Source organism: Vulpes vulpes, chromosome 12 (assembly GCF_048418805.1).
Source record: "Vulpes vulpes isolate BD-2025 chromosome 12, VulVul3, whole genome shotgun sequence".
Taxonomy (NCBI): domain Eukaryota; kingdom Metazoa; phylum Chordata; class Mammalia; order Carnivora; family Canidae; genus Vulpes; species Vulpes vulpes.
In genome coordinates, this window is record NC_132791.1 from 116699058 (window position 1) to 116711990 (window position 12933).

At 45.4% G+C, this 12933-nt stretch overlaps 1 protein-coding gene across 2 annotated transcripts in view; it reads left to right on the plus strand.

Annotated features, from left to right (window-relative positions):
* Window positions 1–12933, plus strand: part of JAML (junction adhesion molecule like) — a 29747-nt gene that overhangs the window by 14903 nt on the left and 1911 nt on the right. For both annotated transcript variants that reach the window (XM_072729665.1, XM_072729666.1), the window contains 5 exons: window positions 3085–3200; window positions 5488–5725; window positions 8788–8926; window positions 11161–11221; window positions 12602–12688. In XM_072729665.1, coding sequence (XP_072585766.1) covers window positions 3085–3200; window positions 5488–5725; window positions 8788–8926; window positions 11161–11221; window positions 12602–12688 — 641 coding nt within the window. The remainder of the gene's footprint in view (window positions 1–3084; window positions 3201–5487; window positions 5726–8787; window positions 8927–11160; window positions 11222–12601; window positions 12689–12933) is intronic.

Below are 12933 nucleotides of genomic sequence, written 5' to 3' on the forward strand. Positions count from 1 at the left end.
TCAGGATCCCTGCATGGAACCTGCTTCTCCCTCTGCCTTTGTCTCTGCCTCTCTCTCTCTGTGTGTCTCTCATGAATAAAAAAAAAAAAAAAAAGAATCTGCTGCCTTAAGAAAGTTTGAAAACCGCAGAATTAGACACGTTCTTTAAAAGTATGCGTTGAAAGAATAGTGTGTGGTCTTAGGAAAGCTTGCAGTCTAGTTAGGGAGCTAGAATCTGGACCTCCTCCCCTCTCCCAGCTGTTCAGGTCCCCTCTGTTCGTGAGCTCCTTTGGAGCATCCTGTGCACCTCTTTGGTGATACTTATCATACCTGTCCAGTTGTATCTTCCCTGTCTGCGTGGGTCTGTATTCTTTATCCTCTGACTAGCCCGGGACACCATGCCTAACACAGAGTAAACAATTAATAAACATTTGCTAAATGAATGAGATTCTTTTTTTTTTTAAGATTTTATTTATTTATTCATAGAGACAGAGAGAGGCAGAGACACACAGGCAGAGGGAGAAGCAGGCTCCATGCAGGGAGCCCGACGTGGGACTCAATCCAGGGTCTCCAGGATCACGCCCTGGGCTGCAGGCCGTGCTAAACCGCTGCGCCACCAGGGCTGCCCTAAATGAATGAGATTCTTGAATTAGCATCTCTCACTTGAATCCAGTTTTGAAAAAATGGAGTTGTAGAAGGAATTGTAGAAGGTGGCCTCTGGCCCCTTCTCCTCATTTTTCCTTTTTTTTTTTTTTTCAATTGACATTTTAAAATTTCTTTTTAAAAATATTTTATTTATTCATTTGAGGGGGGGCGGGCGGCGCGCACAAGCAGGGCAAGCAGCTGAGGGAGAGGGAGAATCAGACTCCTCACTGAGCAGGGAGCCCGATATGGGGCTGGATCCCAGGACTCTGAGATCATGACCTGAGCCAAAGGCAGATGATTAACTGACTCAGCCCCCCGGGTGTCCCTTTGTTTTGACTTCAAAGCTTGAGTTCTCCAAAAAGAGGAGATGAATTGGCTGCTTCCCCAAGGATTATTTTTGGGCTACTCCTTTCTGCTTTATCTTCTGATGCCATGCCCAGACACTTGTCCATACAAGCATGGTCTACAGAATAGGTGCCTTTTCTCTCTTTGAAGAGACAGAGAGGGCACGAGCCAAAAAGAGCCAATTTCAGAATTGGAGAATCCATAGAAACAGGCTAGAACAATGTTAGGGCTAGTCACACACTTCCCTGGTAGCCAGTGGAGCAACCTGTATTTTTCTCTTCAAGCCAGAAAGGGAGTAGAGGCACCTCCTCAAAATGTGCCTGGAAGCCACTGGAAGGTTATTCAGCTTGCTTGATGGAGGTTGGCTTCCCCCATGTGAAGCCATCTGTACTTTTCTCTACAAAGTTTACTCCTCACTTTATAATTTTTCTGCGACTCTCCAACTTCAATTCCCTTTTCTCATAGTTCTTACTTTAAATACCATAGGCAACATTGTTGCAAATAAAAATAATATTAACTTCCTGTGCCTTTGCTCAGAATCAGCTCTCCTTCCACTTAATGTGAGGTGGTATAGTGAATGAGAGCTTGGGCTTTTCTTCCCTCCAGCCTGAGTTTGCCTGCTGTCTCTGCCTTTTATGGGCTATGTGCCTTTGGATTCTTTCACCTTCTTCTGAAAATGGGAGGATAACAGTGCATATCTCAAAATACCATAATGACGAGCTGACATGCTACATACAAGGTGTCTGGCCCATGCCTGGTACGATAAAAGCTGCAGAATGGCTCAGTTATTATTATTGCATTTATTTTAGTAGGCTTCATGCCCAGCGTGGAGCCCAATGTGGGGCTTGAACTCATGACTCTAAGGTTAAGACCTGAGCTGAGACAAGAGTCAGACGCTTAACTATCTGAGCCACGCAGTCAGCCCATCACTGCATTGTAAATGTAGAGTTCAGTTCTTAGTGTACTGTCAGGTTTAGAGGGACTTCCCCTCCCTACTATTCTTTGGAGTGAATTTTTATTACTTTCAAAATTATTCCCTCCATGGAGTTTCAAGTTCATAATATTTTCTTTTGCTTTGCTTTCCTCCTATTGTGCATCTCTCCCACTGGGCAGGAAGTTCATGTTCTCCCAGAGAAACAATTTGGATGAAAGGCCAGCTTATGCACTGTGTTTGTTCCTTCATGAGCTTTGCCTGATGCTCTTTTGAAGGAATTCGGCCCAGCTAAGACCCAGGCTTGTTTCTCCCTAAATACCATCTTGCCTTTCATTTCTCAACTGACTTTGTGGTTGATTTGTGTAGTACATTATTGAAAAATCAGAAACATCTTGCTAATTTTTTTTTTCAGGAACCCCTCAAAATTACTTATGCAATAAGCATATGATGGGGTCAGCTGCTCACACAAATAAGCAGAAGGAAGAAGGGAAGCAGGATCTTCTGGGGGGAGTGGGGCAGGGATTGAAACAGAAAAAAAAAATCCAAGAGGAAAGCTGTCTGTTGTCTTGGCCTAATTAGCAAGCAGTCCTGTGACCTGTACTGTAGCCAGAACTATCCTAAGCAAGTCCTAAGACAACTTGTAAAAAGAATAAAAGAAATTGAAGAAAATCGCCTGTGAATCAGTTTTTCAGCTAGAAGAGCCAGTGGGTTATATATAAGCATGAAAATTATGTAACTTTCTACTTCCTGTTTATGTTCAACAGATGTGGGTATCTAAGTTGGTGAACAGAAAGAGGGGGCTTTGAGATTTTCTGTACTTTCTTTAGTACAGGTTGATGTGGAGCTGGGACTCAGGAGAAATTCTAGAAAAGGGGAAGGAGCAGGGAGCTAAAGGGAATCACAAAGTGTTTATTGTAGTATGAAGATCCCCCAGAGTTGATGTGTGTAGGTGGCTGTGGCTACTCCCTTACCCACGGGGTGTCATGTAAGTGAGAGGCCTCTGGGTACTTTGTCCACACAAGATCATCTGGCTCATCTGCAAGAGTGAATGTGTACAGTATTTGGTGGTGACATTGATTTTATGGCTGAGGATCTTTGGCTAAGCATGATTTCTTCTAGAAGTTCTTGGACCTCTGTAGATGATACCTTGGGTTTGACTTGAGTTACCATTTTATCCCCAGAGCTCACAGTCCATGTAGGGGACTCGACTCAGCTGGGGTGTGTTTTCCAGAGCACAGCAGAAGACAAACACATGACCAAGGTAGACTGGATGTTCTCATCAGGAGAGAATGCCAAGGTAAGAAGAAGGAGCCATCACTGTGTAGCAGAAGCCCCTAGCTGCTGCTGTCAGGGCAGTGTGGGTAGAGGGAGAATTTAGGCACCAGGTGCCATGTGATGGTGTTGCAAGGGGCTTGAGCTTTGGAGCTTGTCAGAACTGGGCCTCCAGCTCAGCCACTTGGCTGGGCAACTTCAGCTTTGTGGTGGGAAGAATGACTCTCATGAAGATGACAAATAAGAGGATAATATTCCTGCTGCTGCTGCTCAACTTGTAGGGTTGTCAAGACACGTATTTTAGATCGTCCATGTAAAGCATTTGTATGTGCTTTGACTGTGTTTTAGTTTCCTTCTTCTTTTCCATTCTCCTCTTTGTAGAGTCCATGGGAGGATGAGGGGGATGACTTCTGTGGCCTTGTCTCTAAGTTCATGGGAACTCTGAAGCAGCAAGTGGCAAGTTAGTTCACTAGACTGGTAGATGTCATCCGTGCATGGTGATGTACATGTGGGTCAGGGTATGTTGTGGGGGCTATCTCAGGTCACTTATTAATAAAAATTAAGGCACAAAGTTTATAAAAGATTTAACTAAATTAAGAGTCATTCCTAGAAAAAAGTCATTTGTACTCACTTGATTCCTGTATGCCCCAAAGAGTGGCATCATGGTAGAGGATAGGGAATTACATGTAGTTCCAGGTCCACCTCTGGGAGCTTGTCATGCATTTAAATGTCAACCACAAAGTGAGTCACAGCAGAAAATAGGTTGAGAATGGACATTTTGAACTATGAATTCAAAACACAATAGATAAGATATTAGGAACCAGGTGTTTTCATTCATATTTATGTCTGTATACCCATTTCCTTTTCTTAAACGCTTTTAAAAATAGTAATATTTACTTCCCTTCATAAAAAGCTCCAACATGTACTCATTTACCAAGTATTTTAAGTGCCTATGTGGCAGACATGCAGAACTCCTGATTTATGATCAAGATCAAGGGAGGTACATGGTAAAATAATGAGGAAATAAATACATAATGTCAGGTAATAGTAAGAGCCATGGAGAACAAGAAAGCAGGCATTAAAAAAAAAAAGATTTTATTTATTTATTTATTCATGAGAGACACAGAGAGGCAGAGACATAGGCAGAGGTAGAAGCAGGCTCCCTGAGGAGAGCTTGATGCGAGGCTTGATCCCAGGACTCTGGGATCATGACTTGAGCCAAAGGCAGATTCTCAACTACTGAGCCACACAGGTACCCTGAAAGCAGGCATTTGTGGTTCATGTTTTATATAGATGGGCAGAGAGACCTCACTGAAAAGATGACATTTGAGCAGAAGCCTGCTGGAAATGAGAGAATGAACCATATGTATTTCTTGGGGGGAAGCATGTCCCAGGCTTAGGGAGCAGCAAGTGCAAAGGCCCTGTGGCCAGTAGTCAAGGAGAGCAAAGAGGCCAGCGTGGATGGAGCGAATTGACCCAGGTAGGTGAGGAAAGAAAAAGTAGAAGATGAAATCAGAGAGGAAAATGGAGTGGGGCACATCATAGAGGGCCTTGTACTTTTAGTAGAAATGGGGGGCTATTGGAGGGTTTGGAGTAGATGAGTAACATGATTTAACTTATATTTCTAAAGGCTCACCTGTGGAGAATAGATTGTAGTTGGGAGTAAGCAGGGAGACAAGTCAGAAAGCTCCTTGCAGGAATTTAGGTGAGAGAAGGGGTGGCTTGGACCAGAATGGTAATCGTGGAGGAGGTGAGAGATGGCTAGATTTAGGATATATCTTGAAGGTAGAGGTGACAGGATTTGCTGAGGGACTTTCACTGTGTGTTTAGGAAAGAGAGGAATTAAGAATGACTCCATGAATTTTAGCCTGATCATCTGGAAGAAGGCTTTGCCATTTACTGAAAAGAAATGGACTAGAAGGAGCTGGCTTGGGGCAATAATTTGGAGTTTTAGTTTTAGACATGTTTCAAGTGCCTATTGGAAATCCAACTGGAAATGCTATAGAAAGTGAAGGTGTATTTTTCTTCCTTTTACTGGAGAATTACAAAAAGGGAAAGCCCCTCGTCCTCCTGTCCTTCCTCATCCTTTTCTGCCAATGGAACAGTTGCTCATGGTTTGGTGGCATCCTTCACAGCCACACAGGCTGTGGACACATGTGTGTGCATGACTTATGATATCAAATACTTTCTCACCACACCTCACCACCCACATATCCAGGACCCGGTAAGTCCTGAGAGCACCCCCACTCAACCTTCCCCATGCCCCTTCTTCCTCGGTCCTTGCAAACTCATATGTTGCCTTTCTGTTCTAGGAGGAGGTTGTGTTAAGTTATTACCCTAAACTCAGTGTACCTGTGGGGTACTCCCAGAACTGGGGCCGCTTCCAGAACCGTGTAGCCTTGGTGGGTGACACCTCCCGCAATGATGCGTCTATCATGCTCCAAGGAGTGAAGGAATCTGACAGAGGAAGATACACCTGCAGTATCCACCTGGGGAACCTGAGCTTCAAGAAAACCACCACGCTGCATGTGATCGTGAAAGAGCCCCAAAGTATCTGATCTTCGGCTGGGGAGGCATGAGGGTCCTTGTAGTTGGTAGGCATGGCCAGGACTAGGGGAAGGCCAGAGAGGCATGTAGGGTGCCATGCTGAAGGAGGCATCACTCTCAGGTGCTGTACTCACACGACCCTGATACAAGTCCTTGTACCCTGGACTTACAGGATCTTCACGGTGATACCTCCTTAACTTTAGAGTCCTAGGCACCTCGCTTTCCACACTATTTGGTGAACACCAACCTTCCGCCAGAACTCACTCACTGCCCGTGTAATATCCTGATCTAAAGATACAGGAGCTCAGAGATGGGTTGGAGCTGATGTCCAAAGTTCTTTTTACTTGGATGCTGTATGCTCTGCGGCAGAAGGGTAAATGACCCTGGGCTGGTGAGAGATGGCACAGAAGAGAGAGAAAACAGGAAGAGACCAGAACCCAAAATAGAAATGTTCTCTGATGAAAGGTTCTCTATTCTGGCAAACCCTGTACATTAAAACCAGTGGTGTGTAGGGGAATAAAGATCTGAGAGAAGTCGGTAAGTGAGGGGTTAAAGTTAAACCATAACACAGTTAACAGTCAGGATGTGGCTGTGGACTTTGCATTTTGCTACAGACCTTTGCTGGGGGTTGGCTGTGGTTTTTTTGGGGGTGGGGATGTGGGCAAGGATGGAACTCACCTCAGTATCTTTGACCAAGGACTTGAGTCTGTGGAGGCCCCTTCTTGTAATACATGGCAAAGGGGGGAGCGGGACAGAGGGATTTCTTCCCTCTCAGAAGCCCTATTTCCATTTCACAGAGAAAATACACTCCATAGTGGGAGCCCACTCAACCACCAAGCACCCACCCCCCAGGCCTATCTCCATCGCCCACATCCTCACCTCTCTGTCTCGCCATCCCAGGGGCCCTGCTGCCCTGAGCTTATCCAAACCTCTGTGCTCAGGTGGCACTTTCTCCCTGTCTCAGGCACGTCACACTGTCTACTGGCTCCTGCCACCCAGACTGTAGATATGCTCACCTCTTCCTCTCACCTTCTGTCCTGGGCTACTTTAGCTCTCATCCTGTGTGTCTTTCTTCTCTTTAAAACAGAAACAACTCACATACTATACAGTCACCCACTTAAAGCCTACAACTCAGCGATTTTTAGTATATTCAGAGTTGTGCAACCTCCACCACAATCAATTCTAAATCTTTTTTTTTTTTTAAGATTTATTTATTTATTCATGATAGATGTAGAGAGAAAGAGAGAGGCACAGGCACAGGAGGAGAGAGAAACAGGCTCCATGCCAGGAGCCCGACACGGGACTCAATCCCAGGACTACAGGATCACGCCCTGGGCCAAAGGCAGGCGCCAAACCGCTGAGCCACCCAGGGATCCCCTCAATTATAGATTTCTTTCTTGACCTAGCTAAGTAGCTAAGAAGCAATCTGTGGTGTCTCTTGTCTCTCCTCCCTTAACCTCTTAGTGCACCACATCCTGGCTTCTGCTTCTGCCTCTGCTCTAGCTTAGGTCACCAATGCTACTCTAATTGCCCACCTCGGCCTTCTTTACCCAAGTAATATTGGACACAGTATTCTCCATATAATCAATATATCCTATGTTGGATTCTCCCTCCCCCCTTCCCTCCCTCCCTCTCTCCCCCCCTCCTTCCTTCCCTCCCTCCTGCTCTTCCTTCCTTCCTCTCTTCCTTCCTCTCTTCCTCCCTCCCTTCCTTCCTTCCTTCCTTCCTTCCTTCCTTCCTGTCTAATCTATGTCTCCATCTAAATCCTAGCTAAACATTCTGCAAAAATTCAAATGCAACATATCCAAACCTGCTCCTGCACACCTCTCCCCTAGCTCATCTCTGTCACCATCTACATGGTTACCTAGCTGGATGCCTGAGAGTTGTACTGATTCTTCCCTTTCCTGTGACCCCCAGACTAACAGGCCAACAAGTCCTGTTATTTCTACTACTGACTTTGAGTCTGCCTTCCTCCCAGTCCTTCACCACGCTCTAGCTGTCTTCCTTTGTGTATTGGCCTGTAGCCCTCTAACCAGGGTCTGCTCTCCTTCTCAGCCCCTGCTCTCATTCTTCCTGCAGCCCTCAGTGCCACCATTCTAAACCACAAGTCGCAACATTCTGTCCCGGTGCTTAGAGTCTTTCAGTGTTTGGTTTTTCCATCACTTACTGAAAGAAAGCCAGACTCCTGGCTGAGATCAAGACCCTTCATGATTGAGACTCTGTTGTCTACTTCCCCACTATGCCCCCAACTGCAACCTAGACCCAGACCCATGGAACTATTTTAGTTTCTGAAAGTCCCATCCTCTTGGGCCTCCAGACCTTGTGTGTAATGCACCACCCCCATCCTTTCCCATATTGTCTGCCCAACAAACTTTATGTTTCCTTAAGACTTTTAAACTTTAAAACTGTTGAGAACTTCTCATCTGCTCCCCATAGAATTAGGTACCCTTTTCTCTGTGCCCCCTGTACCCCATATGGACTTCCATCCTGGTCCCTATAGCAGACTGTGATTTTCCATTGACATGTTCATCCCTCTCCTTGAAGGCAGGGACCATGCACTAACTGTCTTTGTAGCTTCTTTGCCTAGTGATATCTGGCACCCAGGAGGTGTTTATGTATATACGTAGAGTGAAAGGAAATGGATGTAGAGGAAATGGATGAAGGGTACCATATGGGTGGAAGCGCTCTACTTGGTATCATGACTATGGGTCTGAGGGTTGTACCATATATCCTTTTGAAACCAACCACTTTCTCATTGAAAGATCTGAAGCCTCTAAAAAAATCTGTTTTGTTGTTTTAAGATAGAACTGTTAATGTAAAAGGAAACTCTGCTGTAGGTAAGGTGCTATTCTCTTCTCCCACCCACCTTAATCTACACTGTAGAGGTAAGCAAGGAGGCCAGACTTGGTTCTCCATCTAATGGGGACAAGTGGAATGCCAGTATTTCAATATGGGATGGAGTCTGGCCTTCTCTCCCAACTTCCCGAGTTAGTATAGATCTGGTGGGATTTCCAGCTCTATACTGGAATATTGAGACTGTCTTGTTGCTTTTTTCCTTTTCTAAGCAATGGTGACCCCAGTAGCCCTCAGACCTGAGATCCTGGGTGGTAATCAGCTGGTGATCATTGTGGGGATTGTCTGTGTCACTATCCTGCTGCTTCCTGTTCTGATTTTGATTGTGAAGAGGACCCACAGAAGTAAGAGGTACAGGGCCGGGTTGGGAGGCTGGCGGTTCCTCAACCTGAAGTGGAAGAGTAATAGGGCCCTAACTGTGCCACTTTCCCAGAAGGGGATACTTTAAAATAGAATTGTCTGTGGTTGTCAGATTAGATGTCATCTCTCTAGTGACCCTAACCCTCCACTCACTGTGTTGCAGAAAGGCCTTGTACATCCCTATACCCTCTTCATTCGTTTTGGTATGTTACAAAGATTTTTCAGCTCTTTTGTAAATGGTGGTTTAAGAGGAACATAATTAAGTATAAATCTTATGCAAGAGCTATAATGGTGCCATTCAATGCCTGAGGGAAATGGGTTTTTGAATTATGTACAATACACATTTCATAAGGAAGATCAGATCTTGAGGGTTATCAGTGGCTTTATTTAAAGGACCACACTCTAGGACACCTGAGTGGCTTAGTCGGTTAAGTGTCTGACTCTTGATTTCGGCCCAGGTCATGACCTCAGGGTCATTGGATCCAACCCCATTTTGGGCTCTCTGCTCAGTGTTTGTCCCTTTCCCTCTGCTCCTCCCCAAGATCTCGCTCTTCCCTCTGCTAATAAATAACTTTTTTAAAAGGACCACATTCTAATTCTGAGAGGCTGTTTCTGAATGGATGTCCTTAGGTCCTAAGTTATTTATTGTTGAAATGTGTTGTTGAAGGCTTTAATACCCCTTCTCCCAGCATCTTGGAAATGCCCAGATGTTCCAATACGCCAGCAGTGTTTGGCTGTTGGCAGGGCCGCGTGCAGCCATTTATTCAACTGTTGATGATGAGATACATTGCTGGGGCAGATTGGCTCTCTTGTTGAAATGTCAATGGGCAAAGGCCTCCATTAGAATGCTGACTCTGAGTCTCCCCATAAAACATAGACTCTAGAAAGTGCTTTGCCTGCTGGGCTTCACTTCATTCCCCAGGGCCTCTCTGACTTGGTTTGAACTTGGCTGGCCTCTCTGAGGGTCTTTGCTCTGGGCATGCAGATGGCCCCCAGCCCAAGTTAGACGACCATATCAACTCACCTCCCCACTCTGGGCCTCAGTGTCCCTCAAAATGAAATCAGTATTTCCATGTCAGTACCAAAGACATGGAAATCCTAAAGATTTAGGAAATAAAGAAATAATCAGACTTGTATACTGAGATTTATGAACATGGTTGCTGTAGCCCTGATGATAATTCAACATTGAAATCATCCTCAGTAACTGTCAGGAAGGTGATGATTCACTAAATCAGTATTCCACTCAGTGAAATACTACACAATCCCAAATGTAACGGCATGGGAAGATGTCCCAGGAATCACATTACAGAATATATAGCAGGATCTCATTTTTATAAAAAAGAAAATTAGATAATACTCACTTTGGCAGCAGATGCAATAAATACATTTTGTGTGAGTGCAGTAAGGCCTGCATTGAGAAAGGTTGGAAAGAATAATTCCAAAGTATTAGTAGTGCTGTTTGGGTGAAAAGAGAAGGTGGATCCCACAGGGGCAGGAGGTTTACTGGAACTTCAAACTTAACTCTCTGTGTTTCTTTATTATTTGAATTATTTTACAGTGAGAAGATACAACTTTATAATCAGAATGTATGAGAAAACTATTTCCTCCACTTTGAGACAAAAAAAATATATGACTTCTAGCTTCAACCCTGATTTTTTTTTTAAGTTCTACCTTAGACCAAAATAGAAAAAAAAAAAGGAACTATATAAGTGGCAGATGCAGAGGGCAGATGGTCAAGAGATCAAAGGCCAAGGGCTGGGAAGGGGCCAGGGTTGGCAGCTTAGGGGGTTTGTGGCGCTATTTCTGCTCAGCCTCTTCCCCAGGGGAGGAGCCTTTGAACTGTGTGTCTCAGCTGAGCTTCTATTGCCCCCTGCTGGCATGGCTACATCTCCCTACTCCCGGGTTAATGATAAAAATCCAATCCCATGATGGCCCTCCCTATTAATTCACTTAAAACAGTGTGGACACAGAAAGATGTTAAGTAGGTAATAGGGAAGTCAGAGCCGTTCAGCCCAGACTACCTCCGGAATGCTTCATTCTCTCCATCAGAGAGATGCACTGCTCAGATTTCACAGTGAGCTGGGTGGCTTTGGCGGTGGGAGTCTAGAGACAATGGTCCCCCCTCTGGGGTCCCCCTCATCACAAGACTCTGTGGGGTCTCATGTGGGCACCCTGGAATTTACAGGGCCAGCCAGTTAATTCCACATGCTTTTCCTGCCTTGCAGCTCAGTGACATCCACAACCCTGGTAAAAAGCCTGGAGAACATAAAGAAGGCTGATCCAGAGGTAAGGCAAGAACTCAAAACTCCGTTTTGCAGCTGTGTCCAGTGAGGGCAGGGTAGATATGGCTCCAACATCCAGGGTGTCATTGGCATTCTCTGTGGACTGTCTTACTCAGTATTGTATCTCAGTGTGGTGGTCAGTGCTGGGCACAGCTCAGGAAATCTTCATCACCAGAGTGAGAGCCCCCCACCCCACCCCAGGAGGGAGCGGACAGGGCCCTGAGGACTCTGGGTAGGGTCACAGGAAAGAGCCCTGGGCTCAGCGTCAGAGAACCCCCATTCAAGCCCACCTCAGCCACCTCCCAGAGCCACACTTGTCTCACCAGTAAAATGAGGATGAGGACAAGCATATTTGCCCTGTGGTAAGGTTCAAATAACCGGATGATCTGTAAGTGCTTCATCATCTGTGGGCACTGTGGAACCATAAGGGAGAATTGTGGTACATTCAGGAATTAAGTGAAGGAGTTAACAGTTCAGATCAAATATTCAGGGACTCTAGGTGGCTGGGTGGCTCAGTTGGTTAAGCATCTGGCTTCGGCTCAGGTCATGGTCTCAGGGTCCTGGGATTGAGTCTTGCATGGGGCTCCCTGCTCATCTTTATGCACTCTCTCTCAAATAAATAAAATCTTAAAAAATATTCAGGGACCTTAAGAAAGAGGATCAAGAAGAGCTTTTTCTTCCATATTACTTCGTAATGGGGCTATAAATAATTGCTATTAGGGTCTGAGAAATGAATTCATTCCCTTAAACTACCTTTCCTCCCTCCCTTCCTCCCTCCCTCCCTTCTTTTAAAAACTCCTCTTGGAATATTTACTTTTTCCACCTTTTGCCCTGTTTATGACCTAAGTGTAGGATTTTGTCACAACCTAGTGCAGGGGCCTCCAGAAGCCCAAGAGTTTGTCACTGGATGACATCACCTCCCTAAATAGTGACAGGAACGTGAATCACAAAGTGCCACCCACCTCACAGATGTGAGGTTCAGTGAGGGCTGTCCCTGCCATATAAACCCTCTCAGAGATGACCACAGTTAGTGGCCAATCAATGCCATCCTGCCATGGCTCCAGTCAGAAGGAAATAAGCACGGAGTACAAATAATCCGGCAAGGTAAGAATTCCCTGCTGCTGCCTAAGTGCCTGTCCAAACAAGGAGCTTTGTCTTTTGAAGCAAAGAATTTGGTTCTCAAGAGAGTAATCTTTGCTGACGAGCCAACTCTCTTAATTGCCAGGAAGACTGGGAACTAAATTATCATTATCCACGATAATTTTCTAACTCTCAATTACCTTTTGGTGTTGATGCCCTGTGAATAGTAGTAGATGGTTTTTTCCCCTGGCATCTAACATTTGCTGATCTTTGGTTAATGTTCCCACCACTCCTGTCCCTCTAGAAACACGTTTATTCTTCAGTAGCCACACGGATGCTGATTGAGGACGAAGAATCAAATGGAAAAGCAGAGGCCACCTACATGACCATGGTGAGAGTGCTTCTGGGCCCAGCCGAGCCAGGTGTCTGGAGGGTGGACAAGGAGCTGGCAAGGATGTGGCAAGCCCATGCATGGTGGGCGTAGCTAGGTCACCTGGGGAGGTGACTGCTGAGGGCAGAGATTTTTCTAAGTCATAGGGAAGTCTGAGAAGCTGATGCTCTGCTGGATAGCAGAGTAATACCAAACTTGCCTTCATACCTGGTCTCCAGTATTAAAGGTCATTAGGGCTAAAGATG